This window comes from Dendrobates tinctorius, unplaced genomic scaffold (assembly GCF_039654945.1).
Source record: "Dendrobates tinctorius isolate UK_male_01 unplaced genomic scaffold, ASM3965494v1 ptg000528l, whole genome shotgun sequence".
NCBI classification, from domain to species: Eukaryota; Metazoa; Chordata; class Amphibia; order Anura; family Dendrobatidae; genus Dendrobates; species Dendrobates tinctorius.
Window position 1 is genome coordinate 242,842 of NW_027362187.1, and position 14,712 is coordinate 257,553.

A 14,712-nucleotide genomic window follows, 5' to 3' on the forward strand; every position below is an offset into this window, starting at 1 on the left:
ATTTATATGTACACTAATCTGCAGAGTTCCTCTCGTGCTCTGTAAAACAAATGATGCGGAGAGAGGAGCCGCCCCTTTTATCTTGAAGGTTTCCTTTCCTTGAAGGGCGGATCCCCTCTCTCGTGGTGCTGTCATGTCTCATGAAAAAATCACATCATCAGGTATGTAATACCCATGTTTTTAGACCAGGGCTAGTTTTCGTCAGACATTGTATCTTATGGCATTGCCACAATGTTAGAAGTAGTCTCTGCTCTCCTGTTTTTCAGTCACTAAGGCTGGTTTCACATTAGCGCTTTTTAAGCGCACGCACGGCCGGGGGTAGCTCCGCCCCCGAGCCGGCTCTCTGCCCGGCGTGCCCACCCCTTGCTTGTAGCGCCGCCTCCTAGCGCACAGCGGTGCCTGCGATCGGCGCACCCTATCTTTAGCATAGGGTGCGCAGATCGTGCGCAGGCCGTGCGCTAGTTGCGCTTTGACCTGCGCTGCGTACTTTTGACGGTGCGCCGTGCGCGCCAAAATCAAACTTTTCGGATTTCGGCGCGCACGGCGCACCATCAAAAGTACGCAGCGCAGGTCAAAGCGCAACTAGCGCACGGCCTGCGCACGATCTGCGCACCCTCTGCTAAAGATAGGGTGCGCCGATCGCAGGCGCCGCTGTGCGCTAGGAGGCGGCGCTACAAGCAAGGGGCGGGCACGCCGGGCAGAGAGCCGGCTCGGGGGCGGAGCTACCCCCGGCCGTGCGTGCGCTTAAAAAGCGCTAATGTGAAACCAGCCTAACATAATCGCTAATATGTACTTTGCAGAATTGTGGTCATATTTGGACTGACTTATCTCAATGCTTTAACATTTAAAGAAAAACAGGGAGAGAAGTTCATTTGATTGTCATATAAATTTATTTAAAAAAATATATATGTTAATCAAAATGCGATAGATGCTACAACGCAGGCGCCAAATATTTTTTTTCTGTAGCAAAATGGTGCCAGCGGCAGCGTCTGTGCATTAGCTTCTATCGCATTTCAAATGATGCTACTGAATAGGCGCGTCTGCCAGTGATATTTTGATTAAGATAATAATTTTTTTTCAAGAAATTTATGACAAACAATGTATCATTTTACTCAGTATAACAGCGCCGACCTGACACTGTGTGTAGGTTACTGTGCACAATCCTGATGACAGGTTCCCTTTAAGTGCCAGAATCACAGTGAAGACTTGACACACTAGCGGGACAGTAAAAAGTATTTACACTTGGCCTGCATGGTTCTTTGAAACTGAGTGATGATCTACTTGCAACTATCCTATATCACTAGGATTTAGTCATATGTTATAATTTATGTACTTCAGTTATCGATACATGACCAAAATTTTTCAGATGTATAACCTCCCTCACAAAACCTCTGTGTATTTATCTTTGCCTATATTACACATTTTTTATATGAACCGTACTACATTATAGTATATAAAATATAAAATGTTTTGTTAGAGGTGCAATAATTTATTTTACTTATATAGCGCCATTAATTTCCAGAGCGCCCTCCATCCTCCTCCTCCCTATATCCTCTTCCTCCCTCCATCCTCCTCTTTCTATCCTTCTCCTTCCCTCGCAGGGTCTTCTGCACAAATTTCCAATCCGTGTCCTGGTAGGATACTTCAGAAACAAAAATGCTATATGGAAAATGCAAAATATGTTTTACTTATTAATACAAACTAAATCAAGTTATGTCAGATACATTTTCAGTGACTGCACAATATTAAAGAATGAGATGTTCCACAGCGCTAGTGTAGACTGCTCAAGATATTAGATGGTAGAGCAAAGAAGCAGAAGACCAGGCGATAAGGAGCTTCCACTCAGATGCTTCTAGGATCCAGAGGGATGGATGGATTTTTTTAATTTTAAAAACCTAGCAAAGGCCTGCTCAATGACTTATGACAAATTAAAAAAAACCTTAATAAAAAGGAAACACAGTGCGTTTCGGCTGTCTAGTCTTCATCAAGTGAATATCTGTTATGATCCTTATAGTCTTGCAAAACTTGCATAAGTTGTCATCAACCAAATGGAAACTTGACTGCAGACACTTCACAGCACCTATTGTAACCGGAGAGGTTTATTTCTACTTACTGACATCACCTATAGGGGGATCGGTAATGGTGGAAGTGCAATGTCCTATTGGGTACCACCCTCCCGCCACTACTAATGAAAAGGTATAAATAAACTGTATGGATCATAACAGATATTCACCTGATGAAGGCTAGACAGCCGAAATGCGCCGTTTGTTTTATTACGTTTTTTTTTTTTTAATTTGTCATCTAGCAACCCTTTGCTAAGTTTTTAAAATTAAAAATTTCCATCCCTCTGGATCCTTGTTGCAGCTGGTTGGAAGTGCCTTATAACCCGGTCTTCCGTTTCTTTGCTCTACCCCTCACATTGGAACCATTCCCAGGAACCGTCCACGGTAACCACGCTGGCAGAAAATCACCATCAGGGATCCATATTGGAGACACGTTCCTCTCAGAGTTGTGCCCGCTTGCACAACTCCATGAGGTGAGTTTAATCGCTCACAAGCCATTTTGATGTTACACTTTTAATATTACGCTTAGATAGCGCTCCCTGTTTTCACCTCTTTCTTCCCAGGACTTTTTGTTATCAAGAGATTGGATATATGAGGGGTCTGGGTTTTTTCGTTATAAGACTGATTAAAGGAGACTTTTTGTAACGAATGTCTAAAGCTGATGGCTATTTTTTTTTCTTTAAATTAAAATGAGTCCAACACAAAACCATTCCTTACCGGACTGAAGGGGGAAGGTGTTTAACCCTAATGAAGCTCTATGGAGGGAAACAAGTGTAAAGGAGGAAGATGCAGCTACTGCAAGAAATGGTGAGTGGACGGAGAACCAGAGGGAGTCTGTGACGGAGAATGGTGGGTGGCATGAGGAGCAGGAAGAATGTTCTCAGAAGCCGACTAGAGGATTACTTGGAATCTTTGCCAAATTAAACATTTTTATGTCAATGAGAAGTGAACAGTAATGCCAGTTCCACAAAATAGCTCAAACAAAAAGGTTTTTTAGTTTTCTTACTATTCTTATAGAAGAGCTTTCCATAGTAGTGCTTTAAAGCGGTCTAGATTACATTTCTTCATCAGGACAGCTTTATGCTCCTTCTTCCATTTATCCTCCGTGTCCAGAACCAGCATCCCTCTGGCATATCTCCCATGAAGCTCTACACTCACGGCACATTTCATATATTCTGTGATGATACTTTCCTCAATTACTGCAGCTATGGCGTAAGAGTCATATGAGACAAAATGGTGCTTCTGGGGCCATTTTGCTGTAATCTTCATAAACTTGGCTTTTTCTGTGTTCTGGTTCACCCAGTTTTGGAAATATTCCTGAAAAAAAAAATGTTTTGGACACAGCACATATGGCTTTACATACAAGTCTATAAGCAGTGACTAAAACAATAAAGATACAAGTTACAAGTGTTTTATCTTTTTAGATCATGATCAGCCTTCTGCTACATCATAGACCACTATTGTGCCTACATTTGAAATAATAAAAACAAACTGATGAAGTACCCTGCCTCTCCATGGTACTGTGTGACATAATGCTAGGCCTAGACAACACTTAAAAGGATGTTTCACCTTTTCAGTTTTCTTCTTTCTCCATCTTTGTGTTAAAAATACAGTAAATCAGCGGTTTCTCATCCACTCCAGGGCCAGCGCTGAGTCTCCGCTGCAGCTTGTAAACAACCACCAATGCAGCAGAGGGACACCACAGTGGTCCTGAGGTGGATAAGAAATAGCCGATTTTATTATATTTAACACAGGCTTTTGATGTTGAATAAAATTATACCTTGACATCTGCGATCTGATGACTTAGAAAAATCCATACTTTTTTTATGATATATGCAAATGAGCTGTTAAGCTATATGGGCTGGTCATAGATCTCCCTGTGCATCTGCCCCCAGAGCTTATTTTTAATGAAAGGGGATGTTACCAGTGTGAGTCATGTAGAAGAGGAGAGAAGACTGTCAGTCATTACATGTCTTACACTGGTAACGCACCTTTGTCTCTTAAAATAAGCTCTGTCACAGATTCTCATGCAGATCTATGTCCTGCGCAGAAATCCTAACAGCTCATTTACATATTAAAAAACACTTAGATTTTTCTGGAATAATATATCTAATATCAGATATGAAAGTATCATGTTATAATATATGACCTAAATGCCCATACAGAATACTTAGGAGGGTCCAATTTAAAGGGTCTCTGTCAGCACAGGAAAACTATACAAACCAATTAAAGGTGTTCGCAGCATTATGGTGCGGCCAAACATTTAGCTACACCTACCCATCTGCTTATTTTCACTCCATCTCCAATAACCCTTGGGTTGACTAACAGTTCTGACTTCATAGAGCCAGAGAATGGCAAAGATAGATGGAAAACAAGTAGGTGGGAAGATGCACTTTAAATGTTTGGCTATGCCATGATGCAATGAGAGCCTGTATTAGTATTATGCAACTGGAAATCTATGACCCAGGCAAGTAGCGTAGCTACCAGGGGGGCAGAGGGGGCGGTCGCCTCGGGCACTGTGCTCTGAGGGGGCCCACCCACCCCCACCCATTACTGTAACTATCTGTGTGCACATTACATTCTGCAGCAGAGCAGGGAGACTCTATCTCGCTGCACTGCCACTCAGCCGCTATGGGTTCCCTGAGCAGAAGGGATGTGCGGGCGCTCAGAACAGCGGAGGAACCAGGAGGAGAGGGGAGTATTAGATGTATTTATTTTTTCTGGGGGTGCTTTATACAGTTGAGCTCAAAAGTTTACATACCCCGGCAGAATTTTTGCTTTCTTGGCCTTTTTTCAGAGAATATGAATGATAACACCAAAACTTTTTCTCCACTCATGGTTAGTGGTTGGGTGAACACACTTATTGTCAAACTACTGTGTTTTTTCTTTTTAAATCATAATGACAACCCAAAACATCCAAATGACCCAGATCAAATTTTTACATACCTTAGTGATTTTGGCCTGATGACATGCAATGAAGTTGAAACAAATGGGTTTGAATGGCTACTAAAGGAAACATCCTCACCTGTGACAAGTGACAAATGCCAGGAAAATTGTTCAGGATGCAAAGAAAAACCCACAAATAAGATCAGCTGACATACCGGACTCTTTGAAAACTAGCAGTGTGGCTCTTTCAAGATGCACAATAAGGAGGCACTTGAAGAAAAATGGGCTGCAAGGTCGAGTCGCCAGAAGAAAGCCATTACTGCGCAAATGCCACAAAGTATCTTGTCTACAATACACAAAACAACAGAGACAAGCCTCAAAACTTCTGGAACAAGGTAATTTGGAGTGTTGAGATCAAAATTGAACTTTGTGGACACAACCATAAATGTTACATTTGGAGAGAGGTTAACAAGGCCTATGATGAAAGGAACACTATTCCTACTGTAAAGCACGGAGGTGGATTGCTGATGTTTTGGGGATGTATAAGCTACAAAGGCACAGGAAACTTGGTCAAAGTTGAAGGAAAGATGAATGCAGCACGTTATCAGCAGATACTGGAGGCAAATTTGCAATCATCAGCCCGGAAGCTGTGCATGAGACATACTTGGACATTCCAACATGACAATAATCCAAAACACAAGGCCAAGTCAACCTATCATAGGCTACAGCAGGACAAAATGAAGGTTCTGGAGGGGCCCATCTCAGTCTCCTGACCTCAATATCACTGAGCCACTCTGAGGCATTTGTCACAGGTGAGGATATTACCTTTAGTAGCCATTCAAACCCATTTGTGTCAACTTCTGTGCATGTTATCAGGCCAAAATCACCAGGGTATGTAAACTTTTGATCAGGGTCATTTGGATGTGTTTGGCTGTCATTATTATTTAAAAAGAGAAACCACAGAAGTTTGAGTACAAATAGCTTCACCCAACCTCTAACCATTTAGTAGAGAAAAAATTTTGGTGTTTTCATTCATATTCTCTGAAATAAAGACCATGGAAGCAAAAATTCTGCCAGGGTATGTAAACTTTTGAGTAGAACTGTATTATGTGGAATCTGCCTATGGGGAGTTGCATTATACTATATAGAGTCTGCCTATGAGGGGCTGCACTATACTATATAGAGTCAGCTAAATGGGGGGCTGCATTACATTATAGAGTGTGCCTATGGGGGAGTGCATTATACTATAGAGTCTGCCTATGGGGAGTGTATTATACTATAGAGTCTGCCTATGGGGGGTGTATTATGCTGTATAGTCTGCCTATGGGGGGCTGCATTATACTATAGAGTCTGCCTATTGGGAGGGTATTATACTATATAGTCTGCCCATGGGGGGTGCATTATACTATATAGAGTCTGCCTATGTGGGATGCATTATACTATAGAATCTGCTTATGGAGGGCTGCATTATACTATATAGAGTCTGCCTATGGGAGGCTGCATATTACTATATAGAATCTGGCTATAGGGAGATGAATTATCCTATAGAGTCTGCCTATGAGGTTGCATTATACTAGTCTGCCAATGGGAAGTGCATTATACTATATAGAGTCAGCCTATGGGGCTGTATTATACTATGGAGTCTGCCTATGGGGAGTGCATTATACTATGGAGTCTGCCTATGGGGAGTGTATTATACTATATAGTCTGCCCATGGGGGGGTGCATTATACTATATAGAGTCTGCCTATGTGGGATGCATTATACTATAGAATCTGCCTATGGGGGCTGCATTATACTATATAGAGTCTGCCTATGGGGGGCTACATATTATATAGAATCTGGCTATAGTGAGCTGAATTATACTATACAGTCTGCCTATGGGGTTGCATTATACTAGTTTGTCTATGGGGAGTGCATTATACTATATAGAGCCTGTCTATGGGGGGGCTGCATATTACTATATAGAATCTGGCTATAGGGAGCTGAATTATGCTATACAGTCTGCCTATGGGGTTGCATTATACTAGTTTGCCTATGGGGAGTGCATTATACTATATAGAGTCTGCCTATGGGGCTGTATTATACTATAGAGTCTACCTATGGGGGTTGCATTATACTATGGAGTCTGCCTAAGGGGAGTGCATTATACTATGGAGTCTGCCTATGGGGCTGCATTATACTATAGAGTCTGCCTATGGGGAGTGTATTATGCTATAGAGTCTGCCCATTAGGGGCGCATTATACTATATAGTCTGCCTATTGAGGACTGCAATATACTATATAGAGTCTGCCTATGGGGGCTGCATTATACTATAGAGTCTGCATATGGGGAGTGTATTGTGTTATAGAGTCTGCCTATTGGGTGCATTAAACTATATAGAATCTGCCTATGTGAGGCTGCATTATACTATAGTCTGCCTATGGGGGATGCATTATACTATACAGAGTCTGCCTATGGGGGGCTGCATTATACAATATAGAGTCTAGCTATGGGGGCTGAATTATACTGTAGAGTTTGCCTATGGGGGGTGCATTATACTACATAGAGTATGCCTATGGAGGACTGCATTAAACTACACTGCTCAAAAAAACAAAGGGAACACTCAAATAACACATCCCAGATCTGAATGAATTAAATATTCTCATTGAATACTTTGTTCTGTACAAAGTTGAATGTGCTGACAACAAAATCACACAAAAATCATCAATGGAAATCAGATTTTTTAACCAATGGAGGCCTGGAATTGGAGTCCCCCCAAAATTAAAGTGGAAAAACACACTACAGGTTGATCCAACTTTGTTGTAATGTCCTTAAAACAAGTCAAAATGAGGTTCAGTATTGTGTATGACCTCCCTACAACGCCTGGGCCTGCTCCTGATGAGGTTGCGGATGGTCTCCTGTGGGATCTCCTCTCAGACCTGGACTAAAGCATGCGCCAACTCCTGGATACTCTGTGGTGCAACGTGACGTTGGTGAATGGAGCAAGACATGATGTCCCAGATGTGCTCAGTCAGATTCAGGTCTGGGGAACAGGCAGGCCAGTCCATAGCTTCAATGCCTTCATCTTGCAGGAACTGCTGACACACTCCAGCCTAATGAGGTCTGGCATTGTCCTGCATTAGGAGGAACCCAAGGCCAACCACACCAGCATATGGTCTCACAAGAGGTCTGAGGATCTCATCTCGGTACCTAATGGCAGTCAGGCTACCTATGGTGAGCACATGGAGGGCTGTGTGGCCCTCCAAAGAAATGCCACCCCACACCATTACTGACCCACTGCCAAACTGGTCATGCTGATGGATGTTGCAGGGAGATCGCTCTCCACGGCATCTCCTGACTCTCACGTCTGTCACATGTGCTCAGTGTGAACCTGCTTTCATCTGTGAAGAGCACAGGGCACCAGTGGTGACTTTGCCAATCCTGGTTTTCTGTGGCAAATGCTAAGCGCCCTGCACGGTGTTGGGCAGTGAGCACAACCCCCATCTGTGAACGTAGGGCCCTCATACCACCCTCATGGAGTCAGATTCTAACCATTTGTGCAGACACATGCATATTTGTGGCCGGCTGGAGGTAATTTTGCAGGGCTCTGGCAGTGCTCCTCCTGTTCCTCCTTGCACAAAGGCGGAGGTAGAGGTCCTGCTGCTGGGTTGTTGCCCTCCTACAGCCCCCTTCACGTCTCCTGGTGTACTGGCCTATCCGGGTAGCGCCTCCAGCCTCTGGACACTACACTACACTAACAGACCTTGTTTCCACAGCTCGCATTGATGTGCCATCCTGGATGAGCTGGACTATCTGAGCAACTTCTGTGGGTTGTAGAGTTTGTCTCATGCTACCACGAGTGTGAAAGCACAACCAACATTCAAAAGTGACCAAAACATCAGCCAGAAAGCATTGGTACTGAGATGTGGTCTGTGGTCCCCACCTGCAGAAACACTCTTATTGAGTGGGTCTTCATAATTGTCTAGTCCATTTGCACAACAGCGTGTGAAATTGATTGTCAATCGGTGTTGCTTCCTAAGTGGACAGTTTGATTTCACAGAAGTTTGATTTACTTGGAGTTATATTTTATTGTATAAGTGTTCCCTTTATTTTTTTAGCAGTGTATATAGAGTCTGCCTATGGGGGCTGCATTATACTATATAGAGTCTGCCTATGGGGCATACTATGGAGTCTGCCTATGGGGGGCTGCATTATAGTATACAGAATCTTCCTATGGGGGACTGCATTAAATTGTAGAATATGTCTATGGGAGCATTATACTATATAGAGTCTGCCTATGGGGGCATACTATGGAGTCTGCCAATGGGGGACTACTTTATACTATATAGAGTCTGCCTATGGTGGGCTGCATTATACTATAGAGTCTGCCTTTGAGGAGTGCATTATACTATAGAGTCTGCCTATGGGGGGCTGCATTATACTATATAGTCTGTCTATGGGGGGCTGCATTATACTACAGAGTCTGCCTATGGGGCATACTATGGAGTCTGCCTATGGGGGTCTGCATTATAGTATACAGAATCTGCCTATGGGGGGACTGCATTAAATTGTAGAATATGTCTATGGGAGCATTATACTATATAGAGTCTGCCTATGGGGGCATACTATGGAGTCTGCCAATGGGGGACTACTTTATACTATATAGAGTCTGCCTATGGTGGGGCTGAATTATACTATATAGAGTCTGCCTATGATGGGCTGCATTATACTATAGAGTCTGCCTTTGAGGAGTGCATTATACTATAGAGTCTGCCTATGGGGGGCTGCCTTATACTATATAGTCTGTCTATGGGGGGCTGCATTATACTACAGAGTCTGCCTATGGGGGGCATACTATAGAGTCTGCCTATGGGGGTCTGCATTATACTATAGTCTGTCTATGGGGGTTGCATTATACTATATAGAGTCTGTCTATGGGGTCTGCATTATACTATAGAGTCTGCCTATGGGGGGCTGCATTATACTATATAGAGTCTGCCTATGGGGGGCTGCATTATACTATATAGAGTCTGGCTATGGGGAGCTGCATTATACTATAGAGTCTGCCTATGGGGGTTGCATTATACTATAGACTATGCTATTACTGGTGGTTCAGTCCCTTGGTCCTTGTTCACATTTACGTCACTTGACAAGTGGAAAGGTTTTAAATACAAGAGTTAGGACTGTTTCACAAGTGTTGCCTTGATGTGGCCGGATGGCTTGTACATTCTTTTGATCAAAATTATGTTTACTAAATACCCTTATTATCATTACTACCTTCATGCAATTTTTGCAATTTATTTTTTACTTTTTTATTTTAGGACATTTGGTTTTTGTTTTTCTCTGTGTAAAGGTCATGTGTTTATATTCATTTACATTTTGCATACACAATAATTTATTTTTTCAGCTCCGACACCGGAAACCAGCGGTGGACGCCGCGTTACCGATTGGCAGGCAGCACCACTATTCACCACTGGACAGATTGAGTCCGTGAACAGCACTTTGGTAATACCTGTCATTCTGGTTTAGCTGTCACAGAACTTTAATGTATAGCAGAATATCCCTATACATTCTTGGTATACCTAGTAATCTTAACCAGCTGCCACAGGACCTTACTAAACAACAGAATAACCCTCCGTAGCAGGGGTAATGTACCCCCAGAGGAGTCTATGATTCTCTCCATTTCAGTGTTATTTTACTACTCCATATTCACGGACCACTCAGGAGCAGTCTGTGTATTGATGAAGGTCAGATGTATTGACCGAAACGTTTACTGCCTTTGACTGCAAATAAAATCCTTTGTTTATTCTCAAGTTGAGTGCCAAAAATTTACTTTATTATTGTTCTGGTGTAGGAACCTATTTTTGAGCACCGACACGGCTGTGCCACGATATACTCGATAGCCAAAATTCCATCACAAGTTTACCCTAATATAAAAATGCAAATCAGACCAACCAAAGAGCAAATTGACCAATTATAGCAAGGTTGATGAAACATTAATAAAAACTAATCACATAATTTCAACATACCCCAAAAAGATGCTACTAAAAATACTTGCCTCAGAAAAACAAGCCCTTATAAAGCTGTATTGATTAAAATAAATAAATGGGTATGGTTTTTCAAAATGTGACAAAAAAGTCTTGGACCTTAAAGAGACCTTTCACAGAATTTTTCTCATTCAAACTGAGTACCAATTGATGCTGCACCGATTCTGGGGCAGTTTTCTTATTCTTATGTGCCCCTGCATTCCAAAGTAATAAAGTTATGCCACTTAGTAAATAATATGCACATTTTTCCTTCCATCAACTGGGCATATACCACAGATCTTCTCAGTGGGATCAATAGTGTATTGTTTTGTCAGTGTCCTAGGTGAAAAAGCAAACACCCACAGAGAAGTTTTGTGGTATATGCCCAGTAGGTTGGATGGACTATGAAATGGAGGAATACAAAAAAAAGTTTTCAGAAGGATTGGAAGAAATGTTGCAATGCAAGAATAGTTTAAAAAATATTGTTAATAGTTTATTTTTGTCAACTAACAGGATGCAAAGGCAAAATGAAGAACAGAAGAGAAATCTAAATCAATATTTGGAGTGACTATCCATGAAAATATCAATTCTTCTAAGAACACTTGCACACAGTTTGTGAAGGAACTTGGTAGGGAAGTTGATGCAAACATCTTGGAGAACTAACCACAGATCTTCTGGGGATGTAGGCTTTCCGAAATTTCTCTGTATCTTAATGTAATCCCACACAGACTCGATAATTTTGAGATCAGGGCTCTTTGGGCACATAACGGCACTTCCAAAATTCCTTGTTCTTCTTTACGCTGAAGATAGTTCTTAATGACATTGGCTGTATGTTTGGAGTCATTATCTTGCTGTAAAAATAAATGTGATGCCAATCAGATGCCTATCTTTTGGTACTGCATGATGGATAAGTGTCTGTCTATATGTCTCAGCTTTGAGGACACCAAGAAATGAGCAACGTTGAGGCCCATAGATGCAATGCTCTGCCAAGGAAACTTAGTGCTATAGATGAAAGCTTGTCATGCTTATTTCCCTTTGAAATCTGATGACCAGCAGTACCATCAACTTAGAACTAGCAGCAACCAGTTGGGTCCAGCTAGACCCATCTAGTGGTCTTCATAGAATAATTGTGGCCAAAACTCATACCTTTGTCATGGAATCAAGGCCAAGACTACTTAGCTACGCACAAAAACATAGGAACTGGGGTCAGAAAAAGTGACAGCAGATGCTCTGGACTGATTAGTCAAAATATGAAGTATTTTCTGTTTGTGGAGGTTGATTGCAAGTTTGGAGCTGCGTTTCAAAAAAAGGAGTTGATAATTTTGTCAAAATTAAATTGTCCTCAATGCTGAGAAATACAGGCAGATGCTTATTCATCTTGCAGTACCTTTAGAAAGGCATCTGATTGGCTGTATGTCTGGAGTCATTGTCCGGATGCATACAAAATTTGGAGCAAAGGTAATTAAGAACTGTCGTCAGCGTAAAAAAGAAGAAAAAGGAGTCCTAGAAGTGATGACATGTTCCCACTGACCCTGATCTCAACATCTTCAAATCAGTCTTGGATTCTATGAAAAGGCAGAAGAATTTATGAGTACATGATCCTACATCCACATAAGATTTGTTGTTAGTTTTCGAAGATGTTTGTAATAACCTCCCTGCCGATTTCCTTTAAAAACTGCATGCAAGTGTAGCTAGAAGGCAAAGGATGATCATGCCAAATATTGTTTTGATTTAGATTTCACTTTTGTTCATTCACTTTGCATTCTAATTTTCAAATCATTTTAAAGGTTCATTCAGACGTTTATGTAAATCTGTCCAAAATTTGACTGCAATGAACAGACTGGCCGAGGCTCTCCAACCCAACCGTGACAGCCTCATAGAAAGATATAGAGCTGTCTTGCTGTGGTCAGGAGAGCCATGGCCAGTCCATGCATCAGCCCATGCTTGTACCGATTGGCACAGAAATCTGAATAAGCCATTACTTTGCAGCATTTTTTTTCCACCCCCACCCCATTGCATAGTACTGTATGTGCAAAGAAATGTGCTATTATTTTTCTCTCTGTGCACAGTAGGGAGATGGCAACGGGACACTTCCACTTATGAATACTAGCTTATTGCCAGAGGAAAACAGTGATTTTATGAAAACAAGTGGTGCACTGCTGGAATCGGGGCCTTTGTTGCTACTTTGACACTGTCAGATAGAAAAGGATAACATTGGCGATAGATTCCCGTTAAGCATGTGATATTGAGGGCTTAAACAGTTTTGTGTCACATCTGTGATTTGGGTGTTTTTAGATTCTGCATGCACGTCCTTTTTGTGGTGATTCCATAAATGTTGACCCTTCAGATAGATGGAGGCACTCATGATAGTTAAAGAAGCATTCCTCCTAACACAGTTTGCATCCTCTTAATATATTGCAATCATCAATTTCTAGCCAGTAAATTCTTCTCTTTTCTCTGCTCTATGTAGAAACAAGAAGTCTCTTATCCATACATAAATCAATCCCCCTCTTCGCCTCCTGACCCAGCCAGCTGCTCCCTCCTCCCCCTACCAGGGACTTTTGCAGTGACTTATGACTCATACAGGGAAAATTGACCTCCTGTTTCTACATAGAGCTTATAACGATTCAGCGAGTCTGTTTTTAATCATGTGATGTCACAGACCTAATGGAAAACAGAAGAATTAGCTGGATAGAAAGACAAAATAAGCAATTGTTATTACAAAGTGCCATATAATATGATGATTGCAATATATTAAGAGGATAAAAACTTTGATGAGCGTGCTTCCTTAATTACCTTCATTTCTCAACCTACAATTATAGATGACTTCTGAAGAGATACCATCCATTGCTGTAATCTTTAAGGGTTTGTCATGTGCCCACATTTATCAGTAGAGCACAATGTACTAAAAAACAGCAAAAAAACCTAATATAATAATACCATGGTAAGGCAGTTTTCACGGGTGAACTCCAGAGCAGTAATAAACACCGGACAGGTAAACTCATTTGTTACAATATAGGCAGCTTCAGGATCCAGATAGAAGTTAAATTCTGCACAAGTTGTCCTGTTCCCTCTACCTGGAACACAATAAAAAGGGGAATTTTCTTATAAAATGAAATGTCTGACTTTGTTTGTACATTGACCTTATATATTGTGCTAATGTTAAAATAAAACACAGCAGGTATGCGCAAAATGCCTGATTTTCTCTGTTCATGTCACAAACAAGGCTGAAAAGTATCCAGCCTCTACATTTTGGGCAAAAATGGCAAAAAAGTTTATACGGTATGTGATGGTTGAAAATAGTGATTTTTGTATTTTCTTTTTTTTCCCATATTTATCTTTCTTTTCTGGGGAGATTACTTGGTTGTCACCTTATCATTACAGCCAGAATTGCAATGAAAGGTAACACATCTATTATACAGCTGGAAACCCATAACACAGAATCCATTTATAACAATAGGTGATGAAGACAGCTCATCTCCTCTCCCTCCTTACACATGCTCTGTGACCTATGCACATGTGTACAAAACTCTCCCATAGAAGTCATTGAGTCATCTCAAACTGCAATTTTGATTTGTCCATATGGATGCTGTAAAGTAGATCACAGATCGGGTTAGCAGCTCAGACAAGATGGTCACCCTCATTATCATGTACAGAAAATATCTGCATATATCTGAAAATACCTAGATCTGCCCCCCCCCCCCCCCCACCAATCTAGAAGTTATCATCTATCTATTGGAAAGGTAATAATTACC

The 14,712-nt window shown here is 41.5% G+C and overlaps 1 protein-coding gene and 1 long non-coding RNA gene across 3 annotated transcripts in view; one reads left to right on the top strand and one right to left on the bottom strand.

The window, feature by feature from the left end:
- Positions 1-1,528: 1,528 nt before the first annotated feature.
- LOC141078243 (uncharacterized) overlaps positions 1,529-14,712 on the bottom strand; it is a 55,978-nt gene continuing 42,794 nt past the window's right edge. Inside the window, exons 5-7 of one of the 2 annotated variants that reach the window (XM_073565070.1) lie at positions 13,898-14,034; positions 3,070-3,380; positions 1,529-1,659 (exon numbers count right to left, since the gene is read on the bottom strand). In XM_073565070.1, the coding sequence (XP_073421171.1) occupies positions 3,075-3,380; positions 13,898-14,034 (443 nt within the window). In that variant the 3' untranslated portion in view covers positions 1,529-1,659; positions 3,070-3,074. Of the gene's footprint in view, positions 1,660-2,971; positions 3,381-13,897; positions 14,035-14,712 lie in introns of those variants that run through there. The other variant, XM_073565069.1, reaches the window with a different exon arrangement.
- On the top strand, positions 1,640-10,744 carry LOC141078244 (uncharacterized). The gene is made up of 2 exons (XR_012227729.1): positions 1,640-2,870; positions 10,339-10,744. It is a non-coding gene; the product is annotated as an uncharacterized lncRNA (long non-coding RNA).